General features: G+C 39.3%; 1 protein-coding gene across 1 annotated transcript in view; it reads right to left on the bottom strand.

The window, feature by feature from the left end:
* Positions 1-26,974, bottom strand: part of cntn3a.1 (contactin 3a, tandem duplicate 1) — a 71,589-nt gene that overhangs the window by 5,010 nt on the left and 39,605 nt on the right. Inside the window, exons 7-18 of the mRNA XM_039800278.1 lie at positions 26,817-26,919; positions 26,283-26,467; positions 23,441-23,580; positions 18,786-18,918; positions 17,270-17,420; positions 10,051-10,178; positions 7,313-7,488; positions 4,139-4,256; positions 3,123-3,281; positions 2,773-2,922; positions 1,635-1,705; positions 1,079-1,313 (exon numbers count right to left, since the gene is read on the bottom strand). Coding sequence (XP_039656212.1) covers positions 1,079-1,313; positions 1,635-1,705; positions 2,773-2,922; positions 3,123-3,281; positions 4,139-4,256; positions 7,313-7,488; positions 10,051-10,178; positions 17,270-17,420; positions 18,786-18,918; positions 23,441-23,580; positions 26,283-26,467; positions 26,817-26,919 — 1,749 coding nt within the window. The remainder of the gene's footprint in view (positions 1-1,078; positions 1,314-1,634; positions 1,706-2,772; positions 2,923-3,122; positions 3,282-4,138; positions 4,257-7,312; positions 7,489-10,050; positions 10,179-17,269; positions 17,421-18,785; positions 18,919-23,440; positions 23,581-26,282; positions 26,468-26,816; positions 26,920-26,974) is intronic.

Below are 26,974 nucleotides of genomic sequence, written 5' to 3'. Positions count from 1 at the left end.
TATACTGAATACTCTAAACAAGATAGCATGGAGCCATTACGTGTCCTTGAAGCACAGTGTGATGCTGAGGAAAGAACAGGCGCTCCTTGACTGAGATAACCGACAACATCGACTCTTTATAATGACTATAGAGTTTTATCACATTCTACGTTGTATTACAAAAGCTGTTGTAGAAAGCTTTTCTTCAGTCATATTTTGTGCTTTGCTGTAAGTGCTTGAATTTGACTATACTCGCAAGTAAACAAACTTTGATATAACTTCAGTGGTCCCATCTATCCTTTGATAATGTAAATTATTCTAACAAGCTACATCCAATCTATCCATATAACTGTGTGAGGAGGAGTGAGTGCTCCAACATTAAGTCATAGATAGCCCACTGAATACAACGTTACAGCCCCTGAAAACTAGTGGCCCAATCTGAACTATTTCTCTGTTACATTAAATATTCAAGAATAAATGTGCAACAACTTAAATTTTGGTTCAGAAAAAAAAAAACGTCTTATCATTAAGAGTTAACCAGTCACAAACTCATCTGATCCACCTCATCAGATTGGGTGGGTGTGGTTTGATCAGGTTAGATTCACAGTGTTGTCTCAACAGCAGCAAACAACCCAACAACTGTCACCAAATTGCTTTGCCAAATTCATCTTATTCCATCTGAGCACAGCCCATGCAAACCAGTGAGAAGAGCACAGACAGACAAAAAAACAATGAGAAATAACCCAAATTGTTTCATTCTTGGCAGAAATTTGTTTTCATGTACGACCACATTGGTCATAGTAAGAAAATGTGTTTTCTCAGCCTTTCAAGGTGTTTGGAAACAGGATTTTAGACTCAATCCACTTTCCAGTGTCCACTTTCAATGACAGTTATTTGAAAGTTATTTGAAAGTGTGTGCTTGTTGGTCCACTTGTTCATGCATGACATTGTGGCACTGGGTGTGAAAAAAAAACTGCAATCATGGTAAAAAGAGATAAAATAAGACTTAATTTCATAGGTAATCACTGGCACAATACAAGTGTTGTACATTCCCAGAGTTAAGCTAACACATGCTTCGCTGTATTGTGATATAACACACCTTCCTCTGCTGAGTAGATGGTGGTCACTGGACTAAAAGGGCCTTCTCCTCTGTTGTTGTAAACCCCCACTTTGACTTGGTAAGGGGAGAAGGGAGGGATGCTCTCATTCTTGAAGACATATCTAGAGGCATCCGGGGAGGTGACAGCAGCCTGCATCCAGCCCTGCGCCCCGAGTGGGCGGAAAGCCACCACGTAGCCAAAGCCCGGACCGCTCTGCAGCTCCTCAGGAACAGGCTAAGGAGATATGAGTCAGAGGAATGACTCAAGATGACTGATCTAAAAGATATTAATACCTAAAAGAAATTCAGTTATGTTCGGATTAGAGCACCTAAGAGGAATAGTGCTGAGAGTGGTACTGTACTTGCAAGCCTTGCATGAACTTATCTGACTAAGTGGTTTTATACTGAGGAGAAATAAAATGGCACTATCCAAAAAGAGCTGTAGTCATTCTTTATACTGTGTTTCAATTTCACATAAAAAGAAGTTGGAAATATACAAAAAGGTTTATATAATACATTTATATGTCAATTGTGTGTAATGTAAATACAAATTTACCTCCCACGTGATGACCAGCTCTGAACGTCCTCCACCACCACCGTTCACTCTGGCCGGAGTCACCCTGGGAACTAACAGATGACATTTACAAGAGATAGAAGTACTGAACATGTCCAACCTTTTTGAAGAGTTAGACCTTTCTTACGTAAATGTATACTTTAAAGTGGCACTGATCTAACACTGTCAGACTCACGATGGACAAAGGTCTATTTTATTCCATGCAGTCTTCTTCCTTGTCAAAACCTGGCACCTACATTAACCACAATGCAACACAAATGCAACACAAATGCAGACAGTTCGGTCAGAAATTCAGGTGTGTACTAGCAGCTAATCTAGCCTCAAGTCACTAGCCTCAAGCAGAGATGAGGAGTGGGCTACAGATGTCTGGTAAGCTCACATATTTCTAACTCCACCTACAGATTTTTTCCTATTCAAACTTCTAGTCTTCAGCCCCAACCAACTGCCAAGTGACATCACTTGAGGCAATTTATAAGATTTTGCGCAGCTTCCTTTGGAACCACAAAAGGCTTTATACAATGCACATGTGCAGTAGTACTCCACAAAACCTTAACTTTGATGTGTAAAATCGGTGGAATTCACATTTCAATGTGCAGCACAGTGGATACAACTTCATATCCAAACACCTTAGAAGCCATAAAGTACTGCCCTGCACTCGGTTAGAGGGTCTTTTTATGGGTTGGTCATTCTTAAACAATATACAGTATTGCTTGATGATTTTATGTTTATCCATTGCTGTATGTGTGTGTATATCTGATCTATGTATATGTAGGTGCATGTACCTGCAGTTATGTATAAAACAATTCTATATGTATGGTTACTTTTACACACATTTGAGGTGGGTGATTTCATGGGAACATTTTAATTTAAATCTTTTTTTAATCCACCCCTTTGACTAGACACACACACACACACACACACACACACACACTGTCTGACTGAAGCTACAGGGATCAACATATTTATTGTGTATTTCATCCGTTCGTTCTCTAAAATTCACTGGTATAATACAGTTCTTTGAAGGGATCTAATTGCCTTCTCAGTAATAATGGGCATAGTTTGCAAACAAATTGTGTATCTGTTGACAGCAGAGGAAATGTAAGGAACTTCTGATACATACGCATTTCTTTGGTGCGGGCCTTTTTGGAAGGTTTGCTGGGCTCTCCTGTTCCTATGCTGTTGGTTGCCAGGACTCTGAACTCGTACTCCACCCAGGGACTCAAGTCAATGACAGTGGATGACAGCTGCTTTCCCCCGAGCAGCTCTGGAACTGAGAGACACCACAGAAATAACCTTTCATCAAAACCCTGCAAGATGTGCCACTGAAAGTTAGCCAAGCTGGTGATGTGTTATTTACTGTCCCCTTCAAGTGTGGTGCTTGAAAAGGATACCAGCCCCGCTCCCTCACTCTTTTATCTACTAACACATTCATACGACCTACACTCAGACTGTCAGATGAAACCAGCCTACCGGTGGTTACAGCTTGCCACCCGAGAGAGAAGGGTGTTCTGGCCTGGATGGTGTAGCTGAGGATGGGGCTGTGGTTGTCCATCCCCGGTCCCCAGGACAGAGAAGCAGTGGTCTCTGTCATATCAGTCACCTGACAGTCCACAGGGGGGCCTGGGGGACCTGGAAGGATAATTAGTCACAGTTCACTCACACAGGATGATATATATACTGTAGAGATTAATAAAGACAAGAGGCAGAAGAACAGAGAGACAGAGTGGGTGGGCCATAATTAGAACAGATGAAACTGATTAGAGAGTCCAAACACAACAACAATTTTATGTTTTTCTGAAGTGCAGTTTATTGTACTCTAATTTAGGAAATAAAAAAGATCATAACACGCCCTACAACAGTGGTTCAGAGGGGTTCACAAGACAAGATAGGAAGGAATTAGGAAATACCTAATTATAATCTTCTGTTTGCGAAAATTCTTAAAACAAATTCAAAAACACTTGAACACTTGAACAATCTAAGGATATTGTAAGGGGAAATCACAAATCATCAACATATGTTACCTGTACATATGTTACCTGTGAGGGGTCAAAAGTAGACCAATGGGAACCACTGGGAGGGCAAAGGTGGAATATTACTGTACATCCCACAAACTGCCTCCAACATGGGAATTATATGGATATGGCGTACATTGTCAGGCCATATCGTGCTATAATTATATATCCTGTAGTAACTTTGTTCACATTCTTTCATTCACTTTGTGATAGAGTGGTAATGAGAAAGTTTGTTTGTTTTGCTAGGAGACTACTGCCATGCAGTCAGCTATAGTAGATTTTTTCATTTACTATGAAAGAGAGTGACATTCTTGGCGAGTAGAGGGTTTGTAGTAGAAATAGCTTTGCGAAATGTAGCTACAGTGGCAATGTGTACACACACTGTGGCTGCGCCATAATTTCTTCATGCAAAATAACAAATCTGACTTCAAGGTTTGATTCTTTTTTTACATGGAGTTTGAGGGACATCCTTACCTCTGACTACCACATCAGTGGCAATAGACACACTGTCCACCTTGGTCTGAACGGCACATGTATATTTCCCAGCATGCCTCAGTTGAATGTTCCGGATCATGATGTCTCCAGCTGAGCGCTGTCAGTGCACAAGTTAGGAAAAAAAGATGACAAAAAGAGTACAATACAGTAAAATGTTGTATAACGAACTAAAAGGACTGCAGAAAGAAGTGCAATTTCACAGTGATTTCTTTTAGCATTTTAGTGTATTACATAATGGAAGAAAAAGGTACAAGACAAGTCCAGGGATGCACCAAATGAATGAGTGAAGCTTTTTCATGATCACTTATGAGGACTTTGTGTGGAATTAAAAAGCTTCTTTCAGCTCTAGCCCTTTTATTCCCTCTGATTCTGAACCATTTCAGTGCCAAATGCATTATTAGCTTTGAAGTTTTTCAAGTTAGAGATAATGTTAAGTTGATGTCTTATCTATAAAAGTAAGGGACTATGAAGCAGTATGAGACTGGATAATTACTTTGATGTATAATCACGGACATTTTACAGAGATAAAAAATTGCTGCAAGTCATTCACTATTTGAAACTCTCTGCCATCATTTAAATAATATAACTGGGGATGAAATGCGTCACACATCTCTCACTTTGCCACGTTTTATATACAGCATAAAAAATAACCTCCAAAATTGCTTATTAAATCAAATAAGACTGTAAGAAGTCCTGCAAAAAACAGTAATGATCTATCATGTGGCTTTAAGAATAAAAAGGTAAACCACATTCCCTGTCGATTGCAGGTCACATCTGTATCTACAAGGCAGTGCAATTGCTTTATGTTAAGGCGGACTTGTCATGATTTACGGGGTGTTGGGTTACATGAAAAAACTGAGCAAAATACAATGATGTACAGTAACATTCTGGTTATACATATTCATACGCAATACTGAAAAACGCTGACTGTGTTTCACTGGGGTTTGCCAATGCATCCCTCAGTCAGCCTTTTCGCCTCCCTTTCATCTTAAGTAATTTAAGCGTATATCAGACCAAACATATTCAGCATCTTATTCCCATTGGAAAGTATATTTCAGTTTCTTCTATACCGTGTGCTTAAAATGTCTTTCAATCCTAGATGGAAATTTCTTTCTGGACAGGCACCATGAGTCCCATCATTTTGTAAATCACAGCCCTTGCAGTAGTGTTCCCGCTGCTCTGGCAGTAACAATTAGCCGTACAACATGTAAGGAGCATGTCTCTATTTGAAGTTGCAAAATGTTATAAACCCAACAAAACAGGATGTGTTTACATTGCCGGAGGCATACAGTTTTCTTATTGTTCGACACTTGCAGGACACAGTATATTCTCTACCAGCAGATTTAAATGATGTTGCTGCAGGGTTTTTAACTGTTAGTACTCATCATTTCAAAAGTAAATTTGAAAAATACATTAGCCTATACAGTAATATATAATTGTGCCAAATTTGTTTCCATTTTGAGCCGTAATGCAGTGCTCAATGAGCTTGTTGCTTGATATTTACTCAAGGTATAATATTACAAGGTATTAATGTATGACTCTCTGCTACTTAAAACTCATACAACCGATACTTCAGTTTACTCAGTGTTGGATCGAAGAGGCATATTTCATCTCTTTGTTACAGATTTCCTAACATAAAATATTATATATTCTAATATTAAAAAATATTACAGAGGGTGTAAAAAGTCAAATCAAACACTGGGATTCATATATTTAGAGGAGCAGTACAGCAATCTTCAAGCAGCTACTTATGTATAAGCCAAAGACTCACTGCCATGTATGATACAAGCTCTAATCCCCATGAGTTCACAGCAGACCCTATCAATGGTGAAAAGCATGTCATAGTCTGCTCCAAAAGAAAAATATCTGACAAATTGTTTTGCTAACAACGTTCAGGAAGGTTTAAATAATGTTACCATCCACCATCAATATGTCAATAGCTTTCTGCCACAACATGTCGGCATGGGTTTGGTGCGGAGTAGTCAAGTGGTTAAATGAATTGCTCTTTTTGTTGTTATCATGCCAAATGCAGTAGAGAACCAACAAGCGGTAGTTAAGAAGCCAAGACCTCATAATTGCTTTTCCTAATTAAAAGAAAAACATTATTTGGTGTTGTATTATCAAATGTAATGCATGGCTGAGCATTGCATAATGAAATCCTTTTTTTCTACTTTTGTCAATAAAGGAGTTCAGTCATCACCACTTTGTCAAAATAGATTAATTCATCTGCAATTTGTATTTGGCGGTATGGCTCTGTTCTGGGGCCTCCCCGCACTTCTACGTGCATACGTGTAAAGCATGAGGCAGGGAGAGCACACCTCCCTGCCCTTCCATGTGCATGTATGGAAAGCCTTAAGCGGGGAGAGCAGCAGTGCAGGATCCCCATAGGGTACAGAACAGAGCAGCATCAATGACGGAGACACGACATTGATTAAGTCAGACAACATGAATTTAAAAGGAGGAGCTGGGGTGGAGGTGGGTTGCAAGCGCTAGCAGAGATGTAGCAAGGTAGGCTGGGAAAAGCAGTTTAAATAGGGCAGGCTATTTGGAAATCCAATCAAAAGAGGGAATTAGCTGAGCCATCAGCTGGTGTGCTGGCTTAGGAACTGTCAGCTATGAGCTGAGATAATAGCCGAGCTTGACTCCGTAACCTGCCAGAACTTACGCTATGCTTCATGTGTTGCAGGACAGGCAAAGATATGTGTACAGTTTCATTTAAAATAGAAATTGGTGATGTAGAGAATACATTTTGAGTATTATAAAGAGTGTAACTATTCACATATGGCTTTCCATTAAGCCTGTCTTCAGATGCTGAAAGCTTTTTTAAGTGGTAAAGTCATAAGCACAGAGTCACCATGTTCAAGTGGAAACAGATTGTCAAGTGCATTAAGTGCATGTTTTTTTTATCTCAGAAATGTTACTTGGCCAATACAATAATCTGGTGCTTTAATTGTAGTTCTGCCAACCTGAAGAGTTCAAAGGTAATTTAAACAACTCAACTTGTGTGTATATAATTTCTGAAGCACACAGTTATACTGTGATCTGAAGGGGATGGTCATGTGTGAGTTCTTGGCTACAACATATCATATTTTCTTCATGTCTTACCCTGAAGACACAGAGACACAAAGGACTTAAAGACATTATTACACTTACCCCACCAACTTTTTCAAAGTACGCCCAGTAGCTTCCAAAGTGGATGAGCTGCTCGTTGAAGAACCAGGTGAACTTGAGGTCCAGTGTGGGGTCATGAGACACTTGGCAGGGCAGCACAATGCTCTCACCTACGGTTACGTCCAGGTGACCTGCTGGACTGGTGATCAAAGTTGGCTCTGTAAACAGGGAGCAGCAAGTTAGAAAGGGAACAGAATAGATATAGCTTTTTCAGACTGCCAAGACTGTGTGCTGTATGTATAGCAATACACCAAGCTTGTTTTTACTTCTATATGTTCCCTGAACATTGAGAAATAATTGCAAAAAACATGCCACACTCAAAAACAAATCCTGCCCTTCGTCAAATCCTGTCCCAGATGCGAGACAAACAAGATATATTATTTGAGTCTGCCGGTGAGCTTATATTGCATCTCTTTCTTTGAGTGTTTTAAAACAGAGTATGGTCTGATATCACTAAACAATGACAGAGTAAAATAAACAAACAAAAGGAAAAACTAAACCATTACAGCAGGTCAGATCCGAGTCTATAATTTGGCTCTGTTTGTGCCGAGACAAAAAGCCATCCTATTTTATCCTCAGCGTGGTGCGCATCAACATAATCTTTGGTCTGACTCGGCTGGGTGTCTCATTCAACAGCAGTGCGGTGCACAGAATATAGCACAGGCTGAGAGGCCATACACCAGTCCACTGTGAATTATGCATGCATGTCATAAGCAACTAATGGACAGGCAAGCCAATGCAGCATGTCAGTAGGAGTAAAGGTCTATATTCAGCTCTGTCAAAACAAGCCAGCTTGTTTATCTCACACCCACTAAGAAGAACTGACTGGTCATGGCAGTGCATTCCAGGTGAGTCTTCGGAAAGTTTGGCACCAAAAAAAACCAGAGAGGGGTAAAACTTTCTGCTTCCGATTGCTAAGCTGTCATGCTCATTTCCTGTTACTGTATGACTGGAAGGAAAACCACAAATTGGCTCCCTGATTCCCTTCAGTGTGCTCCGTACATGGCGGTTCTCATTCTGTAAACCTATGGAATGACAATGTATTGCAAACTACCATAAAAAGCTGTTTTTATTTTATAGCTACAACCTCTGGTGGAATCTTAGCAATGATTTGTACCTGAGACGCCAGGTGAAATGCACTTAACTGCAATTAATTAGACAGTGTTCAGAATCCCGAAGACAGTCCTGGTACAAAGTACAACATTCACAATTTAAAAAAACTAAATTAATTGATTCATCTTCAATTGACTTGAAATGTTATCACCAACAATTTTGCCAATCATTTTAATTAAATTCAATAATTTGGTTGATCAATAATTTACTTTGTCATTACCAAAGCCAGCTTTACAAAGATACAAATATGTAGTTTACTGTTTCCTGCTTAACAAATTTCGGGATGTCCTGCTTTTGTTTGTTTTATTATCATTATAAATTAAATATATTTGTGCTTTGGACTGTTGTATGAACAACATAAGAAGAAAATGGGATGGGAAATTGTGATGACATTTTAAAGACTAAACAATTCATCAATTAATAAAAAAACAATGTTCAAAGTAATCAATAATGGAAATTATCAGTTGTTGCAGCCCTAATCAACAGTAAAAATATGTATTCATTTTCAATAATGTTTCCTTTCAGCGTTAAAACATTATTGATACACTGACCTGTAAGCAGTAGCTGGTAACATAATGGTGGCTAGATTAAACTCACAATGAGCAATATTTTATGAAATCACTTTATGTTTTTAAAACCTTATTCTGCAACGCACCATGCTTGTGCAGTTCCTTGAGTACTTGGGTACAGTAATTTAATGAATATATAATTTGCCTTCCTGACCAATATTATAAAAACACACGCATACAAATATACAGTACACTGTGTAACAGCTCCGTTCGTACATGTAAAAAGGCTGTGTGTGTGTGTGTGTGGGGCTGTATCGAGCCAATTTGCAATTCAAAAAACTTGTGAAGAGGAATCACCAAAAGGCATTTTAATAGAGAACTGTTGTTGACTCTGCTCTTTAGAAAGACCTAGAAAATGCATTGCACTGCAGAAGTGTGTGATTTAAATGGATTGAAATCTTAAACACACCGTGCATGGCTATGAGCCACCGTGCAAAAAAGCATGAATTAAACATTAAGGCACATGAATGCAATGAGCCTTGTGTCTCGCTTCCTCCAGCCACTGCCAATCAACTAATTGGACTGTATATATCTGTCAGGTAAGAAGAGAGCAGTCTTTGCAGCAACTCTGCTTCACTGTTTATTCATCAAGTGTGCAGTGAGGGTCAGTGTTGGTTAATTTTAAATACAGTCGGTTGTGTCTCACGTCTCTTGTGCAGACTGCCAGATAATTCCTCCGAAATACTGACAATGGTAAATTATGTGTTAGTTTATTACAAGGGCTGTATAAATAAAACCTGCAGGAGTCCGGATGTTCAAATGGATTACATAAAAGGTTTTTAACACATAACATTCATAAAATACACAACAAAAAGCTAACACGGTGTTAATGTTTTATATATCACATGATTGGTGTTGATGTTTGGTCTAACAATGATATTGTCTTAAATGATTATTGCTCTAACTGTATAATTTACTGTATGTGTAGCAGTTGGAAACAGCTTTTTCGGATGAAATAAACAATAAACAAGCAATATCCAGCTGCAATTTACAATAAACCAACCAGGGCTGATGGTTGATAAACTAAAAATAATTTACCTTTAACCAATAGGCTGCCAGCACTGCTGGCTACTCCAAACTGGTTTCTGGCTACACATGTGTAGAGTCCAGCATCCATTTTAGTAACATTGGAAATCCGTAGGCTGCCATTATCCAACACAGTAACTCTGTGGGTAAAAAAAGAACATATATATGAACACATTAGGCCAATTGACAGTGTACCAGTGTTAATGAAGTTAAACTGAAATACAGCTCTACTTGTGGAAGCTTGTGTGGCTGTCATGTTATACACACACACACACACACACACACACACACACACACACACACACACACACACACACACACACACACAACCGGTCAAAAGTTTTGGGTCACTTAGAAATTTCTGAGATCAGTTGCATTGTTTTTTAACCAGGGCAGCAGTCTTCAGATTACATTATGTCCTTATGCCTTTGGAACATTGGATGAATGGTTGCTGATAATGGGCAATGTAGATATTTCATTAAAGATCAGCCACTTCTTTCTACAACAGTCGAGAACCCTTTTGCAATCATGTAATCTGAAAACTGCTGCCCTGATTGAAAAAACAATGTAACTGATCTCAGCTGGTATTCTGTCTGTAATGGAGTGGAATGGAAATTTCTAAGTGACCCCAAACTTTTGACCGGTAGTGTGTGTCTATATATATATATGTGAGTGTGTGTGTGTGTGTGTGTGTGTAACAAGTGCATAACAATCTATTCTAAATGAGCAAGTCCAGTGTCCTAAAGCATTTCAACTTTAGCCTGGAGTTTATCTCAGTGAATTTTAATTGGCTCCCTGTTCTTTAGCGTGACATAGTGTGACTCAGTGTGAAGAGATAGGTTTGATTTCTCAGCACTGAGTTGAAAAGAACAGTGAAGGATCACTTTATGGGAGGAAAGTCTCATTTTGAGTTCAAGGGGATATCAAGGGGGATTCTGAATAACTGAATGTTATAGATCTAATCATACTTTATAAGCGTGTGATGTTAGAAATATTGCTTCAGCAGACATGAATACACTAAAATGTAATATGTTGTGTAACATTTCCAGAAAACTGGGCTGTTATATAAGAAACTGGTTGTCACATACGCTGTACTGCGTGCATGGTAGGTATTTATTTGAATACACTACACACTAAATACACCCTTAAGAGAGGAGGCAAATACAGTGTAAATTTCAACCAAAGAACTGTGCCTTAAACATTCAACAGAGTTGCAGCCCAAAATAAGTCAATTAAACCCACATTTTTAAAACAGCACTGAGATTAATTAGTTCATAGTATTGTTATTATTCATATATTGCGTACAATGACTGCTAAGAGCTCTGAAGCTGTTCATTTCTAACCTGGGCAAAAAAGAGTAAACAGAAAAAGTACAAACAACAACTACTACTACTAAGATCCAACCCAACCAGTTATTGAATTGTATCCAATTGAGTCTTGTTTATGTCAGTGAAATTTCAAATTCAACCCACCTGTTTGTGTGGTAATAAGCTGAACCTCTATGACAGATTACTCCAGCGAGTCCAAATTACAAAGACTCATTTCATCTGTTGGGGTCATCAGTCAAGCCTGACAGATTTCCTCTGCCAGAGAGTACTGCTTCTACTTTGCCAGCCAATAAGGTGCTTGAGTGACGTGAAGCCAAACATGAAAGATAGGCAACAGCAACAGGGCACTGCTTAAATAAAGTGAATATGCTTCCAGTCCATCCGTTTATGTTGCTGAGTTATCTTTGTTTCATCTCACAGCAACAATTAAATTCATCAATGAGCTTAGTTTTTTGTCATTTCACTCGCTTGCTCATATTTGTGTTTAATTATAAACTACAAAGCATGAACTATTTTCAGTACTGGCAGAGTAACATGAGGGTAGACATTTCCAAGCTAAAAAGCTACACTTTAGAAATGTTGATGGCCGCAGTTGAAAATGAGCAGAGGGATGAGTCGTTAAAAGCATACAGTGTGTACAAAAGAACGTGCACAAAGAACCTGTAAGAAAAAATACATAATGCCATTCATTTTGCCCCTTTCTAGTCAAGGATAGAAGATAAAAAAAGACAAACATTGAAGTGAAAGTTGTTTGGTGAGATCCACGGACGCCTTGTTTACAAAAATCAAAATAAATGGTTTGATAAATTCTATTTACTAGGGATGCTTAAAAAGCATTCCCCACAACCCTTGCTTTAGTGGAAAAACTGGCCACATGCTGCACAGAACGCTCCGATTAAAAGCTAAAAGGATTTATTCATCCAACAGAACCATTCAATTCAAGCCCTTATTTCATAATAAAATATATATCAGATGTCACTTATATTAGCTTGTTATAATGAAACACAAAGTTATTTATTTTTAATACCTACTACTCAGGTTTGATCCTTTTTTTCCCCTGTTATTAAAGTATAGTTTAGAAAACACATTTTCCTTTCCGAGTTTTTGCTTACTTCCTTACTTGGAATGCTTTGTGTAGTAATCACTGTTTTTCCATTAACTTGTTTGTCCGAAGTAAACAGTGTGAAATAAAAACTGATTAAATATCTTTGTTCTTGTAAAGAAGTGTCAGCAGAAAGATGTAATAGTGCATAATCTAGCTGTATTTTATCTGTTAATTTTACTATTTAAAGCTGAGGTAGGTGTCTAACTGTGGCTTGTCTGTCAACGTGAATGGGTTATCATATACAGAAGAGGGGTCCTAATGGAATCAAAGACAATGTTGTCCTGTTATCTGTTAAAAACTCTTACTTTGGGGAGAACAATGGAGGTATCAGACAAGCATGAATTAGACACCCCCTTCCATCTCGTGTGACTTCTTGTGGTGTCGATTGAACCTCTTGCAAAGTGTCATCATTTAATAAATTGAAATCTTTCTGTGATGATACAAATGTGCAAAACGTGCTCAAAACTAGGAGCATCAGATAAGGCAATGAAGTTACGCAAATCTTCTAAATATTTTTTAGTTGAGGTTTAACATCTCAAGACCTGTACATTATGTACTTGCAGGAGTGCCCTGACAACACATTGGAGAAAACAACAAAGTCAAATAAAGAGTCAATCCCCCTCACTGATCGTCACTTAATATGTGTTGTATGGGGGGAAAAAACAATAATAATAGAGGCAGGACAGGCTAGCTGTTGCAAAGCCCATCCTTCAGTTGTCACACTGAAGTCAAGAATCTGCCTTGCCGAGATGTCCTAAAGCAACGCTTAGCCTCTACCAGCTCCCATCTCCCCAGAGGGGGCAGGCATGATGAAAAATTCCCTACAGCGATCAATAAAATATCACTCTGTAAAAAATGAATCCCCTCAAGCTAACAAGACAGCCATTACTTGTGGAGCTAGCAATTAATTTGGCCTGGTGTTATTAAAGTTATTACAAACAAACAATAACCATTTCGCCTCATGTACACAGAATAATATGTCATGATGTGAAGGAGTTGTTAAGACTTTCTGATGCCACAGTTTAAAAGACAAGGGGTATTCATGATCATTGCCATGTATTGGGATTTCTGTCTGGAAGAGTAATTTGTAAAAGAAAGTAACTACACTGGATAAACACCCCATGCTTATGGGAGAAATGTGTTATTGACAGAGCACAAAGAGCTTCACCTCTTTTACAAAGTCAAGCTACAGTTCATTTCACCAGTCAGAAAAGTCATGCCAATTTGGTCTGATTGTATTCCATCCATTTTTTTATACTGCCTTTTAATCGTGGTTGTAGAACGATTTCTGGACCACAGTGGACTCCTTAGAAATGAATTACCTACTTGATAAATGCCTTGCCCTGCAAATCCTCACTAGAAGTTCCCATCCTATCTTCTAAACTGCACAGTGCAATGGGGTCGAGCTGGTGTTTCAAACCTAACTGGTTTGAAAGTAGAACTTGAAAGGAACTTGAACGCTCCTTTCTAAAAGATCCCTTGAAGGCAGCCTGGACCTCCCAAAATGATCAAAAATGACCTGCATCACCTTATAGGCTGTAAGAATTAAACTACATCAGTCTCTTCTACAGAGCCCATTCCCCGTGGAGCCGGGGGTATATTCTCCTAAGTGAACTGAGGGCCTTCCTTTGTAATGGACTATAACAAAGAGTTATGGATATGAGATGTCACAGGGATAAGACTTGCCATTAAACTGTGCAGCAGCCTATGTCAGACTTCCTTCTCAGCAAAGCTACAAAGGGACAGTGCAAGATAAAGATGTAAGGAGCATTATCCGTCTGAAATGTTTTCACATTGCTCCCTTCTCTCTCAAACGTTGCCCTGGAGCAATTAAGGTATTGGGGGAATTTGTGGGCTACATAAAACTTGAGCAGTGTGATATAGTAAACAGGCACTTTACCTCAACCTCATTGGCCGGTGTTAAAGAGAGTACTGGCTGTAATCTAAAAGCCTGCTCTGGCTCTCCATGGTGTAACAAAAAACTAAGAGGCCGTAAATGAAAAACATTATTTTAACCACTTAAGAAGGATTGCATAATTAACTCAGTTTATTACTAGGAACTAGTGGTATTCTACAAGTACTGCTTATTTCATTCACCAGCAATGCACATTCTGTATTGGCAACACATCCAGAAAGCTCTTGCGGTTTGAGTAGCAGGATTATAAATTGATTCACATTACATGATGAAACAATGCATATCATTTAGCATAACAATCTTACAGTGGTTCAATCTAAAGGTAATATTCCTGAGAGCTATTTCCTATATCCGTTTTACAATAGCTGGCAGTGGTCAGCAGTGAAATTAAATTAGGGTAAGCACTTTATTGTTAACCTCATAGCTCCCTGCGTAAGTGCACAGCAACCCTGTTATGAGGCTATCTTGTTATTCATGCCTGGGATATGAGCTGATATAGGTATCAACGCAATGTGATTTCATTAACTAATCAGATCCTGCCTTGTTCTTAGTTGATCTGTTCTACCCTGCTCCAGATCCTTGAAAACATTATCCCTAGAAGATTAGAAGGAATTATGGGTATTTTAGTTGAGCCAGTGGGATGGATTAGTGTTGTGCCACCACTATAATAGCATTGGTAGCAGCCCCATTTCGATGTGAAGGAAAGTAAATGTTAATGAGCCAGGGACAGGGGAACAGGTTTGTGAGAGTTCCTACTATATTGTCAAAGCATGTTGTATGCAGCTCACTCACTTCAGGCCACGGCGTAACTCTAAATCTCAAATGGGAAATCTCACCATAATGGGCCAGATTGATATTGCGGTATGGATGCATTTTCCTTTCAATACTTAAGAGGATGATAAATCTGCAAGCTGTGTCCAATATTTAGCAGGCCTTTGCAACACATAATCTTGATGCTGATTCCGCTACTCCCCCTCAAATAAAACATCTCTCTCCTGTTACCGAAATGTCTCGGCCTGGCCTCTGTATTAAAAGGGGAATTTCTGTATTTTTTCTAACTGGAGTCTAAGTGACTAATGTGAACAAAAATCGTTTAAATTGGTCCAGTATTGAGCTAGAACGCTGTAACCGGCAGCTGTGAACTGGCTGCAATGTAACCCCACCGTCAGTTTCCGTCCACTGAAAGTGCTGTTTTTGTCACTGACGGGCACAGATTGTTATTATAAGTGTCTGACTACATTAGGGGAAGATGGCGAAGTCTCGTTCTGAAATCTCGCGAAGTGACTTGTAGGAAGACAGCGGTGTGGACCCATGGATGTTTATTGTGTGGAATGCAGGTGGGGAGAGAGGAGTTCGGTGAGTACAGACAGCGTAGCTTTGTGTTATCAAAAAGATTTTCGATACTAGTCATATGCGACACACAAATGCATGGGAAAATAGGGTCCAGGTTTAAAAATACCCAAATTCCCCTTTAACAACTGGGTCGCACCCTTACAGTAGTTTCCTTAACATACTGTCTGACAGAGGGAGGTGAGACATGATTAAACCTGCTGCACTCCAACTGTGTTGGGGATGGATATCTCAGAGGTTGGGTGTGGAAAAGCTGCTGAGCTAGTTAAACAATTAATCCCATATCAAATGAGAAATCTGGACCGCCACTACGTCACCGCATGTGTCGGCAGGTGTGCTTTGCCTCCTGCTGGTACATTCTTGCACAAAATAAAGATGCTGTCAAACTGAAGATAGAAAGGCATCAATGCATGATTTGTGTAAACCACACTGTGTTTTATACAGTAAAAGATTATGAAAGCTGAAAGTTAAAGCTTTCCAAAAAACGTTTAGTACTTTTCCTGACAAAGTAACAACTACAAGAAGGGTGTTTGGGCTCCTTCCAATTTAATCACATTGACTGTTTCGAGCTTGTGAGAACTGCAACAGTGCAAATATCATCAAATTATATCAAAGCACCTTTTTAGAAAATGGGGACATACTAGTAGACAGTTTATACCTGTAATTGGCTGTTTGTGCAGGTGACTGCATTTGAAACAGAGAAAACATGTCAAATTCACTTCTACAGCAGCAATGGACAATGATATGAAGGCCATGTTGTTTGAAGCTGCATTCTACCATAACTGCAAATCTCCCTCGTGCTGCCTTGTGAGAAAAAACAGTATGAAGCCTGATCAATCACTGATTTTACATCCTCCTGCTGCATGACCAGCATTGTATCTTCAGGGGGAGAATTGGTTTTCTTGTCTGATTAAAATTTGTTTTTCCTTTTTCTTCTCCTCTTCAGCACACAGCAGTATTGCATTGATCTGCACTTAACCTGATTTCTAATAAAACAAGGTGTCCAGCTAGTTGCCCTGGTGTCACCACCACTATCACACAAGAATGTATGTTCAACGGCTAGCCATTGATCAGTCCTTTTGGGGATTTCACCCGCTTCTTGCTTGTCTCGATGGTAGCCTGGATCATCGTCTGCCTTGTGCTCTAATGGCCCTCCAGGTCTTACATGCTGCTAATGAGCTGATGGATCAGTGAATCGATCCAAGTGCCGCAGTCTAGGAACGGCCAATTACCTCAAGTAAACAGTGCAGAAACCAGCTCTGAGTACAGCCAGGAGAGAAAAGTACAACGGAGTTGAGGGAAGAAATGTAGATAGCAGGTGGAAAGTGGTGGAGTGCAGAACGTGTTATGCAATTCAAATTGTATTGTATCACACTGTGGTTCTGTTCTTTGCAGTTTGTCACCATGAATATAAAGTAGGGGAAATAAAATAACAAGTCGATGAAATACAATTCTGCAAGTAAAGCAGACAAACTAAACAACTGGGATCCCACAAACAATGCACTTACTGCTCTACACAAAGAAACCTGGTACCTGTGGTTCTCTCTTAGGGCTTCCTTCCCCTTCCTCCAAGAAATCACACCCCGGGGAGACATCTTGGGCTTGCATTCGATCAGAATGTCGCCACCCTGTCGGGCCAGAGTTTGGGCCTTCAACAAGTTCTGGGAGAAGTCTGGAGCGATGGCTGATAGGAAGAGTAGAAAGAAAGGAATGTAAGTATTGTGAGGGAGACAGGGGAAAAAACCGAGCTGTGGTACAATTTACTGTCAGAAGAGACAGAGGAGCAAATGGGGGTAGAGCTATTGAGGAAATGAGAGTGGAGGATTATCCTAAAAACATGCAGGTCACTCCTTCCACTAGGTAGGTCAACTCTTACATCCTTCTCTTTCTACACACATATACACTTCGTTTGCACACACTCAGACATGCACACATACCTGCAGGAGAACAGGCACGGTACATCATTTTTAAGAAGACCTTTTATGTGAAAGGTGTTTTTTTTTTCACTTCCATGAATTTTCCTGAGGACATTATGCATTAAGAATTAAGCCGCGGGGCTCTGAAGCAAAAATGCGAGAATGTAAAACGATAGGGAGGCTTTGTTGCTACTCCTTTAGGCCTTAATTACTAAGGCGCCGTCGTCTGGAGCTGTTTTGTATGCGCACCGACTCAGCAGAAAGCTCTTTAAAGTGATCACACAGCCTGGCGCCAGTGACATGGCTGAGCACCTGCCAATGCATGCGGGTGCACGGGTATACACAGCAATACACAGGATTCACATGTATTCATACACATGCTGCATCTCACAATTATTTCTTGACACTAAGTGTGAAATGCCAGTGTTTCCTCTAACAACACAACAGACATTTGTTATACTTGTCTTCTAATAACACATGGGTGAATTTATATGAACTCAAATCTTAAAGCCAGAGTTGGAGGAGTTATAGTTTCAATAATATCTGTTTATCCTCATGCATGTTAAATGAATGTACCAAGGTACTGCACAATTTAGATCCTCTAGTCTGTAGGGTGGACCATGTAACCAAAGTAAGACATTCTGCCATGTATTGTTTTTGAGTTATGTTTTAATGACTGTAGGATAAAGAGATAAACACCCAAATATCATGATGGTGGCATACAAAAGGATGAAAATTAGAATAGTTTAGCCTTAACACTGTCAATAATAGTAACACTAAGGCTATATATCAAATATATATACATTTTATTTCATGACTGACAAATCAGGGACTAATCAATTATTTTATTAGTTGATCGACAAAAAGATTATCGACAATTTTCATAATCTATATTTCATATTCATAATCATAGAAAAGGCCAAACATTGACTGGTTGATGCCTCTGAAATAACAGGATTTGCTGCTTTTCTTTGTTTTGAAAATGTCATATGTTTAGATTTAGAATTTCACCTTGGGCTCTGAGAAATCATAACAGGCATTTTTCTCTGACATTTTTAGACAATATTCATCTTGCCAAATTTAAGAGATAGCATAAGGACAACTTAACTAAAGTCTTGTGTGCTTGGGCTTACCTATGACTCGGAGCTCGGCGTTGGTGAAGATTCGGCCATGCTTGTTCTCTGCCACGCACTGGTACATGCCGATGTCCGCCAGATTCAAGCTACTGATCGTCAGCACTCCATTATTCGCCTGAACCCTATCATGCTAAAAACATGGGCACACACACACACACACACACACACATAGAGAGAGAACACACACATAGAGAGAGAGACACACACACACACACAGAGACACACACACACTTTTAGCACTACATGATTCAAAATGGAATACGCTGTGCTAACTTGACAACAAAAACTTAACATGTTTAGACAAGGGGAACAGTCAGCAGGAGGCTTGAGTGGTTGCCTCTGGTGCAAAAAATGGGCCCCAGTGCAGCCCAAGTTTTACATCTAATCAGGATCTGACTTGATAGATTTTTTGGAGACACTTGGAGAAAGAGGAAGAAAAAAACAAATTTTTATCTATTTCGCCTCCACCAACTCCTAAGAAAGATATCTGGTTCTCCAGCTAGTCACGAACTGTGTCTGTCTTCTGTTGCTGCTGCGGTAGTGTACAGTGGATGGTAATTCTCTGAGGTTTTGTCACTATAGTACCCCCTTTTTACATTACATGCAGTCGTTGGATCCATTGTTAATATAAAAATATTGATGTGTGGCGCTAAGACAGAGTTTAATCAGCCGCTGTTGACAAAGGAAGATAAAATCCTCAGAGCTTCTGAACAAACAACATGCTAACAGGTTACAGTAACTGGTCTCAGATTCACATGAGCCATTCTGGCCCTTAAATTGCTGTCTGAGAGACCTCAGTGGATGATCCTTTAACAAATCTGACATTAATCTCTAAAAGGACTGACACCTGTTTATATAACAATACCATTATATAAAAAGAACACTAAGTACAAGCATACTAGATTCAATGTTTTCTGATATACAAGAGCATTTCAATTCCACAACACAGTAATCTGTATAATTATATGTCTATCTAAAGCCTGGCAATTTTACACTTATGTCAATATAATTAACTAACCATCCAGTCGTTATAAGTGCTCATTTTTACACTTTCAGGATGGTGATAGTTACGAGCAATTACGTAGCAATTACAGTGGTGACTCGCACAGGTTTACTTGTTTTATGGTGGCCATTTGTAAAGAAAGAAAGAAAGAAAAGTACTCAGAAAAACAACAATATTACTGCCATTACTTTTTTTATTTAAGGTTTCTTTACTTGGCACAGTATAATGTCCTTAGACTGTGTGTGGTTTACTATATTTTTAATAGCATATTATTGTTGTGTTGTTTTTTTGGGGTCAACAAAATGGGTCAGATAACATAATAAAAAGTGAATGTGAATTATATTACTGACTATAACCTTTCACTTTATATAAGAAATGTGTAGGATCTTTTTTAAGGAAAGCTTAAAAACACTCCAATTAAAAGCTTAAAAACACTCCAATTAGTGCCATTATAACATACCAAGTGTTAATATGAAAATGCTGGACCAAAACCGCTTTTAGATGGGTAATTAGGGCTATATATGGACATTTTAAGTACCACTATGCCAACTGGTTTCATTCTGATGGATGGCCTGTTCTAATTCAAGCTTTAGCCACACTTTTCTCTCCTTGGGGAGGGGGGTTGATAATTGAAACTCTGCTAATTTTCTGTGGTCTTAATAGGCCTGCAGTGACTAGATGTAACCCCCCTCTGCTTAACATAGCACTTAGACATCAAACGGTGGTTGAAATCAAACCTCGGAGGACTTTTTTAGAAAGAAGGTAGAGCAAGTAGGCTATTATATACTCCACCAAGTCTCATAGAGTGTTAGGTGAAAATATACTTGGCATGTGATGGCGATGGTTTAAAAATAAATGCAATTTTATGAACGCCTACACAGAGTGCAGATAGTAATTACAACACCCGAAAAAAAGTTATTTTCTTCCCACTGCTCCTTTTGACCTTTACAAGGATTGGCACTACTTTCTGCTCCCTTTTTATAGTTGTGTCAATTTAAGTGTGGCAGCAGTCATTGTTCTTGCCCTTGATCTTTCCCATTGAGTGTAGCCAGACCTTTTAATGTCACTGACAAAGTAGTCCAGAGGGCCCTGCCGCCAGTCTGTCTGTCGTCTGAAATCATTACAGCACTGCCACTTGAAAAGACAAGGACTGTCCCTTAACATCAATCAGGGACACTGCTGAGGATCTTCAAATAGGGCTCTCACTGAGGCCCAGTCACACAATGGACACAGGGCTGACCTGGCACTAAAGCCACCACCAGAGGGGGTCCTGGGTGAGGATAGATGCAGCAGTTTCCAAGTGGAACACAACATGTCCCTTTGTTTTTTGGCCGGGGCTGGATGAGATATGTGTATTCATCGGGATGATGGAGAGAGAGAGAGAGAGAGAGAGCGAGAGAGAAAGAGAGAGCCATAGCGACTTTGAATAGATGGTCCTTTTTTAGGTTACACAGTACAAGGGCCCAGGGGGGAGAAATAGATAAAAAAAAAAGGATCTGTGTAAGTGCACACTACACTATTCTGTACCCAGTACCCTGTTAAATAACCCTCAGAGATTCAGTGGTGTCTCTATCACAATCTCTTTATCACTAGAGACAAATGGTGGCATTTGTCTGCTTTATGGCTATCATTAATTATGCTTGACTTTTCTCTGATACCAGATCATGGGTGCTTTTTTGTATACCGGTGATGTTATGATCCTATTCCTGATTGCAGTAGGTGCACTGGATGTGTGTAACAGATCACAACAACAGTAACTCCTCAGAAGGCAGCTCCCTGACTTTGGAGGTCGAAGTTAGAAAAATCTCAAAAACACACGCTCATGTATTTAACTGAAAGGGGAGCTGGTGGTGGAGTGAACAAAATACAAGCGTGAGTGGGTCCTTGTTTCACTGTGGTGACATTTCAAAGTGACAGCCCTCCTCTGCGCCATTTAATTCCCTTGGAGGGGGCCCAAAATGAAGTGGAAAGAAAGAAAGAAAGAAAAAAAAGAGTGCCAGAGATGCTGTGATAAGGGGGGGGTGGACTGATCCATTCTAATGAGGAATAACAAATGGTCCCCTTGGCCTTCCTTTCCTTCTCCCTCCCTCTTTCTCTACATCGCTGACCTTTGGGTTTGGAAATTGATTTACTGTTGCCACTGTTGACGGTGGCATTTTGAAAATGGTAACACCCCACCTCATTAATATAGCCACATGTACAGAGAATATGTTACCTTGGTCAACTGCAAAAGAGATTTTTACAATGTTATGTACAAATCAATACTGGAGATGCACAGGTGGAGTGATAAGGGTTTATCTGTGGTTAAGGATATGTGGCAAACAGAGAGAGTGACCTTTGTCACCCAACAGCCAAGAATGACAGAGAGAGGAAATGTTCATGACAATGATGCCTATTTATACCGATTAAAATATGACTTGCTGCACATACAGGCTTTGTAGATTACTATGTCTGGGTCATAATGGCAAACTATTTAGAGTGCAAAACTCTGTAATCTTCTTTTGCATGTGCATTGTAATTCGGCTCTTTAATTAAAGTGCCCCAGATTTTGAATATTATCTCAGCTCTCAATTCAAGTTACAGTACAGAAAACTAAACCCACCTGCCCCCTTTTAAAGACATATCCAACAAAACAGCGCTGGTCTGGGGCTCATTAACCAATCCAAACACTGACACTATTAGTGACTGTGATTCACAGGAGCCATTCTTTTTAGACAGAAAGCACACTCCACCAGCACAATAACACAAAACAAGGCAAATTGCCTAAATGTGAAATGTATTTTGGATGAAAAGGCATTTTTCACCTTCCCCAGAGAGAAGAGACTTAATGATAAAATTGAGAGAAGCAGATAGGACGGATTGAGCACTAAACTGTCGAGTCCCTGTTTGATGACAGGCAGAAAATGGCATCACTTTGGCTTCATTGCAAAACATACAAACACCCTCCCCCAACATATACACACACAAACACACACACTTTTAATGCCAAATTTAGTCCCAAGCAAATACAGCCATTTCAAAGTGACATGTTCTTGCCAAGTACAAGCCTATGAGTTTGAAACCATTATGTGCAAAATGAATCCAGCAAAAAGTGTGGTAACACACAGTGCATCCTTTAATGTAAGATTCTGCTAAATCTACTGTAATCTTATCATCTTTCATCTTACACTTTAAATTATGTTTATCTCCATCCACTCAACTGCCCAGGGGCTGTTGTAATGGAAAACATATATTGACACTTTGTTAACAATAACAATACCATTTAAATACAAGCCTGCCAGACTGAGCGGTGACGCTTTCAGCAGTTTTAAAGTGTGTTTTGTCAATAGAATGTTACACACCTACAAAAGATTGGGTGTTGATTTAAGTCTAAGAGCACAAATTAATACTTTTTAATCTATTGTTTAATACCATGCACAGGTCTCATGGACCCAAATGTACAATATAGTAAATGTATGCCATAATTTGAAGTAGTTATCTGATTTGGAAATACTGTTCAAATTTGATTATTGGATATTCTTCTTTATTTGACACTATAATATGAAAGGGTGGTGGACGCTCTTGACTGATTATCTGATTTCTGACATTCATGTTCATATTTTATCATTAAAAGCAATACAAAAAAAACAGATTAAGAAAAAGCCCTCACCTCCATGGGGTCCAGAGGCTCTCCATTCTTCAGCCAGAGGTATGAAGGTTTGGGCTTGGCGCTGGCTTTGCACTCCCACACCAGAGTATCATCAATGGTCTTCTGAACATCTTGAGGCTTCTCAGTCAAGTGAGGTGCAGCTGTGAGGTCACATTCCACATACTGTAAATGAACACTTTAACACCACAAAAATGCTTGAGCATTTCCAGTAGGCAGCCGTTTTAGAATAAATCAATGAACCAACCAAGTGGGCAATGAGTTCATTAAAGAGGCATCCAAGGGCACAAATCCTAAATCCACTTCCAATTACCCCAAAGCTCACCTCTACTTGAAAATATTTTTTAACTTAACACATGGAAGAATTAATAGATTGGTTGACACCCTTCACTGTAAGGTTAAAAAATAATCTATTGGATTTACTACAACCAACATGAATTAGTTACACTGATGCAGATATTTTACAAGAATCTGTTTTGCTTACTGTATTATTTGTATTGCGATGCTTACAGTTAAATGGAGGGGTTGTAATTCATTTTTAGCAATGCAGTTAATAACACAGGTTATATTCCCTTTTTGTCTTTTGAAAAACCAGAAATCCATAGAGAAAATGCCTCTATATTTATGATGGTGGTCCTGGTGTCACATAAATGACTAGCACCTTATCTCTAGCAACAAAGATTTATGGCCCTTGTGAATCACCCACATAAATGCAGGACACCCTGCCAGGGTCAAGGGGAACAAGGTAGTTTAGTCATTCTGTCGGTCTGCTTGCCTTGCAGTGTTACTTTGATAATGAAATAATAATAAAAATGCAATTAATTTTTCTTGATTGAAATAGCCTTTCATCTTATCTCTCTCCAGGGATATGAGAGTACAGTTACAGCTGGAACAGTATTCACAGTACATTCAGTGTCAAGGACTTTTTAGCACAGCAAATGCTCATCCACACAAAGGGACAATATATGGTCCCTCCTATCACTAGATCATAATTTGGCTTTGCATGTCATGTGTGAATCTGTTTAAATCCCTCATGATGTGCTCTGTGGAGCCCAGAAGGGGATCAAGGTTTTGTTTTGAGGGGAAGTTGACTGCTGTATCCTGTCTAGAACACTTGGTGTTTAGAAGTCAACTTAAAAGGCAAAATCATAAAACCATTAGATGACAGAAGAAATGTCTGGAAGCGTAAAGACAACAACAGTGTGTTTCCAAACGAATGAAGGTGTTTCTTGCTGATTATTTCTTTTTGTATTTCCTACGTATCTTCGGTAACAGTGATGCATGCATTTTACTTGCTAAGAACTAATTCCAACTCATTAAAGTAATATTTAAAAAGCCAACAGAGAAGAAGTGTTTGGCAGCCCCATAAGAAAAGCGAGATATTATTTTGTTATCACAAAAACAAGCTCTCTTCATGTTCCTTTATGAAATGAAATTGCGGAAACGAGCAAGCAGTACTGAATTGAAAATACATCACTATGCAGAAACAAATACTACATGACACCCGGTTAACAATATTACAAATGAGATCGTCAGAGATAACATAATGGAACGGAAGACATGATGCAACAGCTTCTATACAAAGTCAATCTGATCATGTCTCAGCCCATTCAAATGCAGTCATCTGCTAAACCATGATCTAATTTCATAAATCCCCTGGAACTACAGAAGGACAATTAAGTGGGAAATCGAAAGAGAGGCCACCCCTTATTGTTCCTCTGCCTGCATTGGTTGGGTGTCGCAAACACCACATCCCCATATTGATTCTTCTATTCGTCTATAGAGTTGATGGATGTCCCACAAGCTCCTGTCTATGGGAGTTTAAAATGAGATTACAGATTTTTATCACCTGGCGGCCGGCCAGTCTGCGAGGCTTTGAGATGAGACAGGACTTAAATCTTACAAAGAGAAACATGACTTCCACACAACTACAAAGAAAATGTATAGAGCCCATGCAACATAGTACCAAGACAGTGATAGCCACAGGTTGTGTTCAAAACGTATGACCTTGTTTACAAAATTACCTTAATGTGATCCTGCCATTTTCCATTATTTTAGGGCCTCTAAGTCGTCAGGGCCCAGTGCTGTGTGATGCTATGCTGCTCTATGAACAGGCACGTCTCTTTAAAGTTAACTATGTTTAATCCTCAGCCTACCTACAGGTACTGTGAACATTTCATCTTACCCACAGGTGCCACAAAAAACTCTATTATCATATCAAAGGCACCCTCCTTCACAGGAAAGAAAAATCTGGATTTGATGATTTCAGGCAAGCACATCCCTACAGGGCCTGGTGGGCAGACATCATCAATGCATAGACTGCAAAATAATGGAGAGAGAAACCATAAAAATCCTTCATCAAGGGCCATTAAAAGCTTTCTCAGAATATGGGCCATAAGTCCAGTGTTGGTGAGGGAAAAATCACCTCTCCCTGAAAGGCAGTATAAATCTGTATGCGCTACGGCCCCGTGTTAGCCGCTGGCACAATAAAGAGCTAGTCAGAAATGAACTACTGGTAATAGGTTAATTTATTACCACATTCCACTATATGATGCAGTTATATATACGTTCTAATAAAAACTACAGATTGCATGACAACAAATTAAACTTTTTGTTAGACTCGCACCAAAGTTACACTTTTATTCTGAAGGATTTTCAATCAGGCTCAGTTGTAGTGAACCTTTGAATGAGGCTATGAATCAATAGGTAGAAGAATACAAACGTGCATGATATGTTGGGAAGAAGACAGACAGGTTGAAGGCATTAGACGTTATTTGTTTCTCAAGACAAGAGGTGTGAAGTAAGATCATTTGTAGATCAAAGTCAGCGAAACCCTCCTACTCACCATAGAAAGACAGTTTTCCTTTAGCAGAGTTTCTTCCTCTGGTGTTTTCAGCCACACATTCATATACTCCCGCATCCTCCTGCTGGAAGTAAGGGATTTCTAAAACTCCGCTGGCTTTATTTATGTCCACCTTCCTGCCAAAAGAGGCTCCGTCTGCTCTTCTCCAGCTGATGGTTGGCACTGGGCTAAAGGCACGAAAATATAACACAAAGCAAAGCCACAAAATGAAAAATACTCCTGAAGATCGTCTTATCTAGAGATTTAGCTCAGGCCAATAAACATAAGATACCAGTGAATACTGAAAAACCCTAATAAAGCATGTCAATTTTTAATTAATCTGAACTTTAGCTGGTGAGGGTTACTTCTTTGGGTGTACAGCACAAGAGGGAGTCATTAAAATGTGAAATCTTCTGCGCTCAATATCACTTCACAGGATCCTCACACATTACCATGCAGTTTAGATTGATACAGTAAACAAGTAATGGTGTAATTATACTGTATGACGGTGGTATAATAACACACAGTGGAACGTACTTTCCTAGTGCAAAACATTCCAGTTTGACAGTTGAGCTCTTAGCAACAGGGACAACTTCAGGGAACTGCACTTCGATCTTTGGCTCGTATTCGCCCATCACACCTGGAGTTACAAAGAGAGAAATATAGAAATGACGCCACAAATTGTCTGAAGGGAA

The sequence above is a fragment of the Perca fluviatilis genome, chromosome 5 (genome assembly GCF_010015445.1).
Source record: "Perca fluviatilis chromosome 5, GENO_Pfluv_1.0, whole genome shotgun sequence".
Lineage (NCBI taxonomy): Eukaryota > Metazoa > Chordata > Actinopteri > Perciformes > Percidae > Perca > Perca fluviatilis.
Note: the sequence above shows the minus strand (reverse complement) of the source record. Positions and strands in the feature narration are given on the sequence as shown.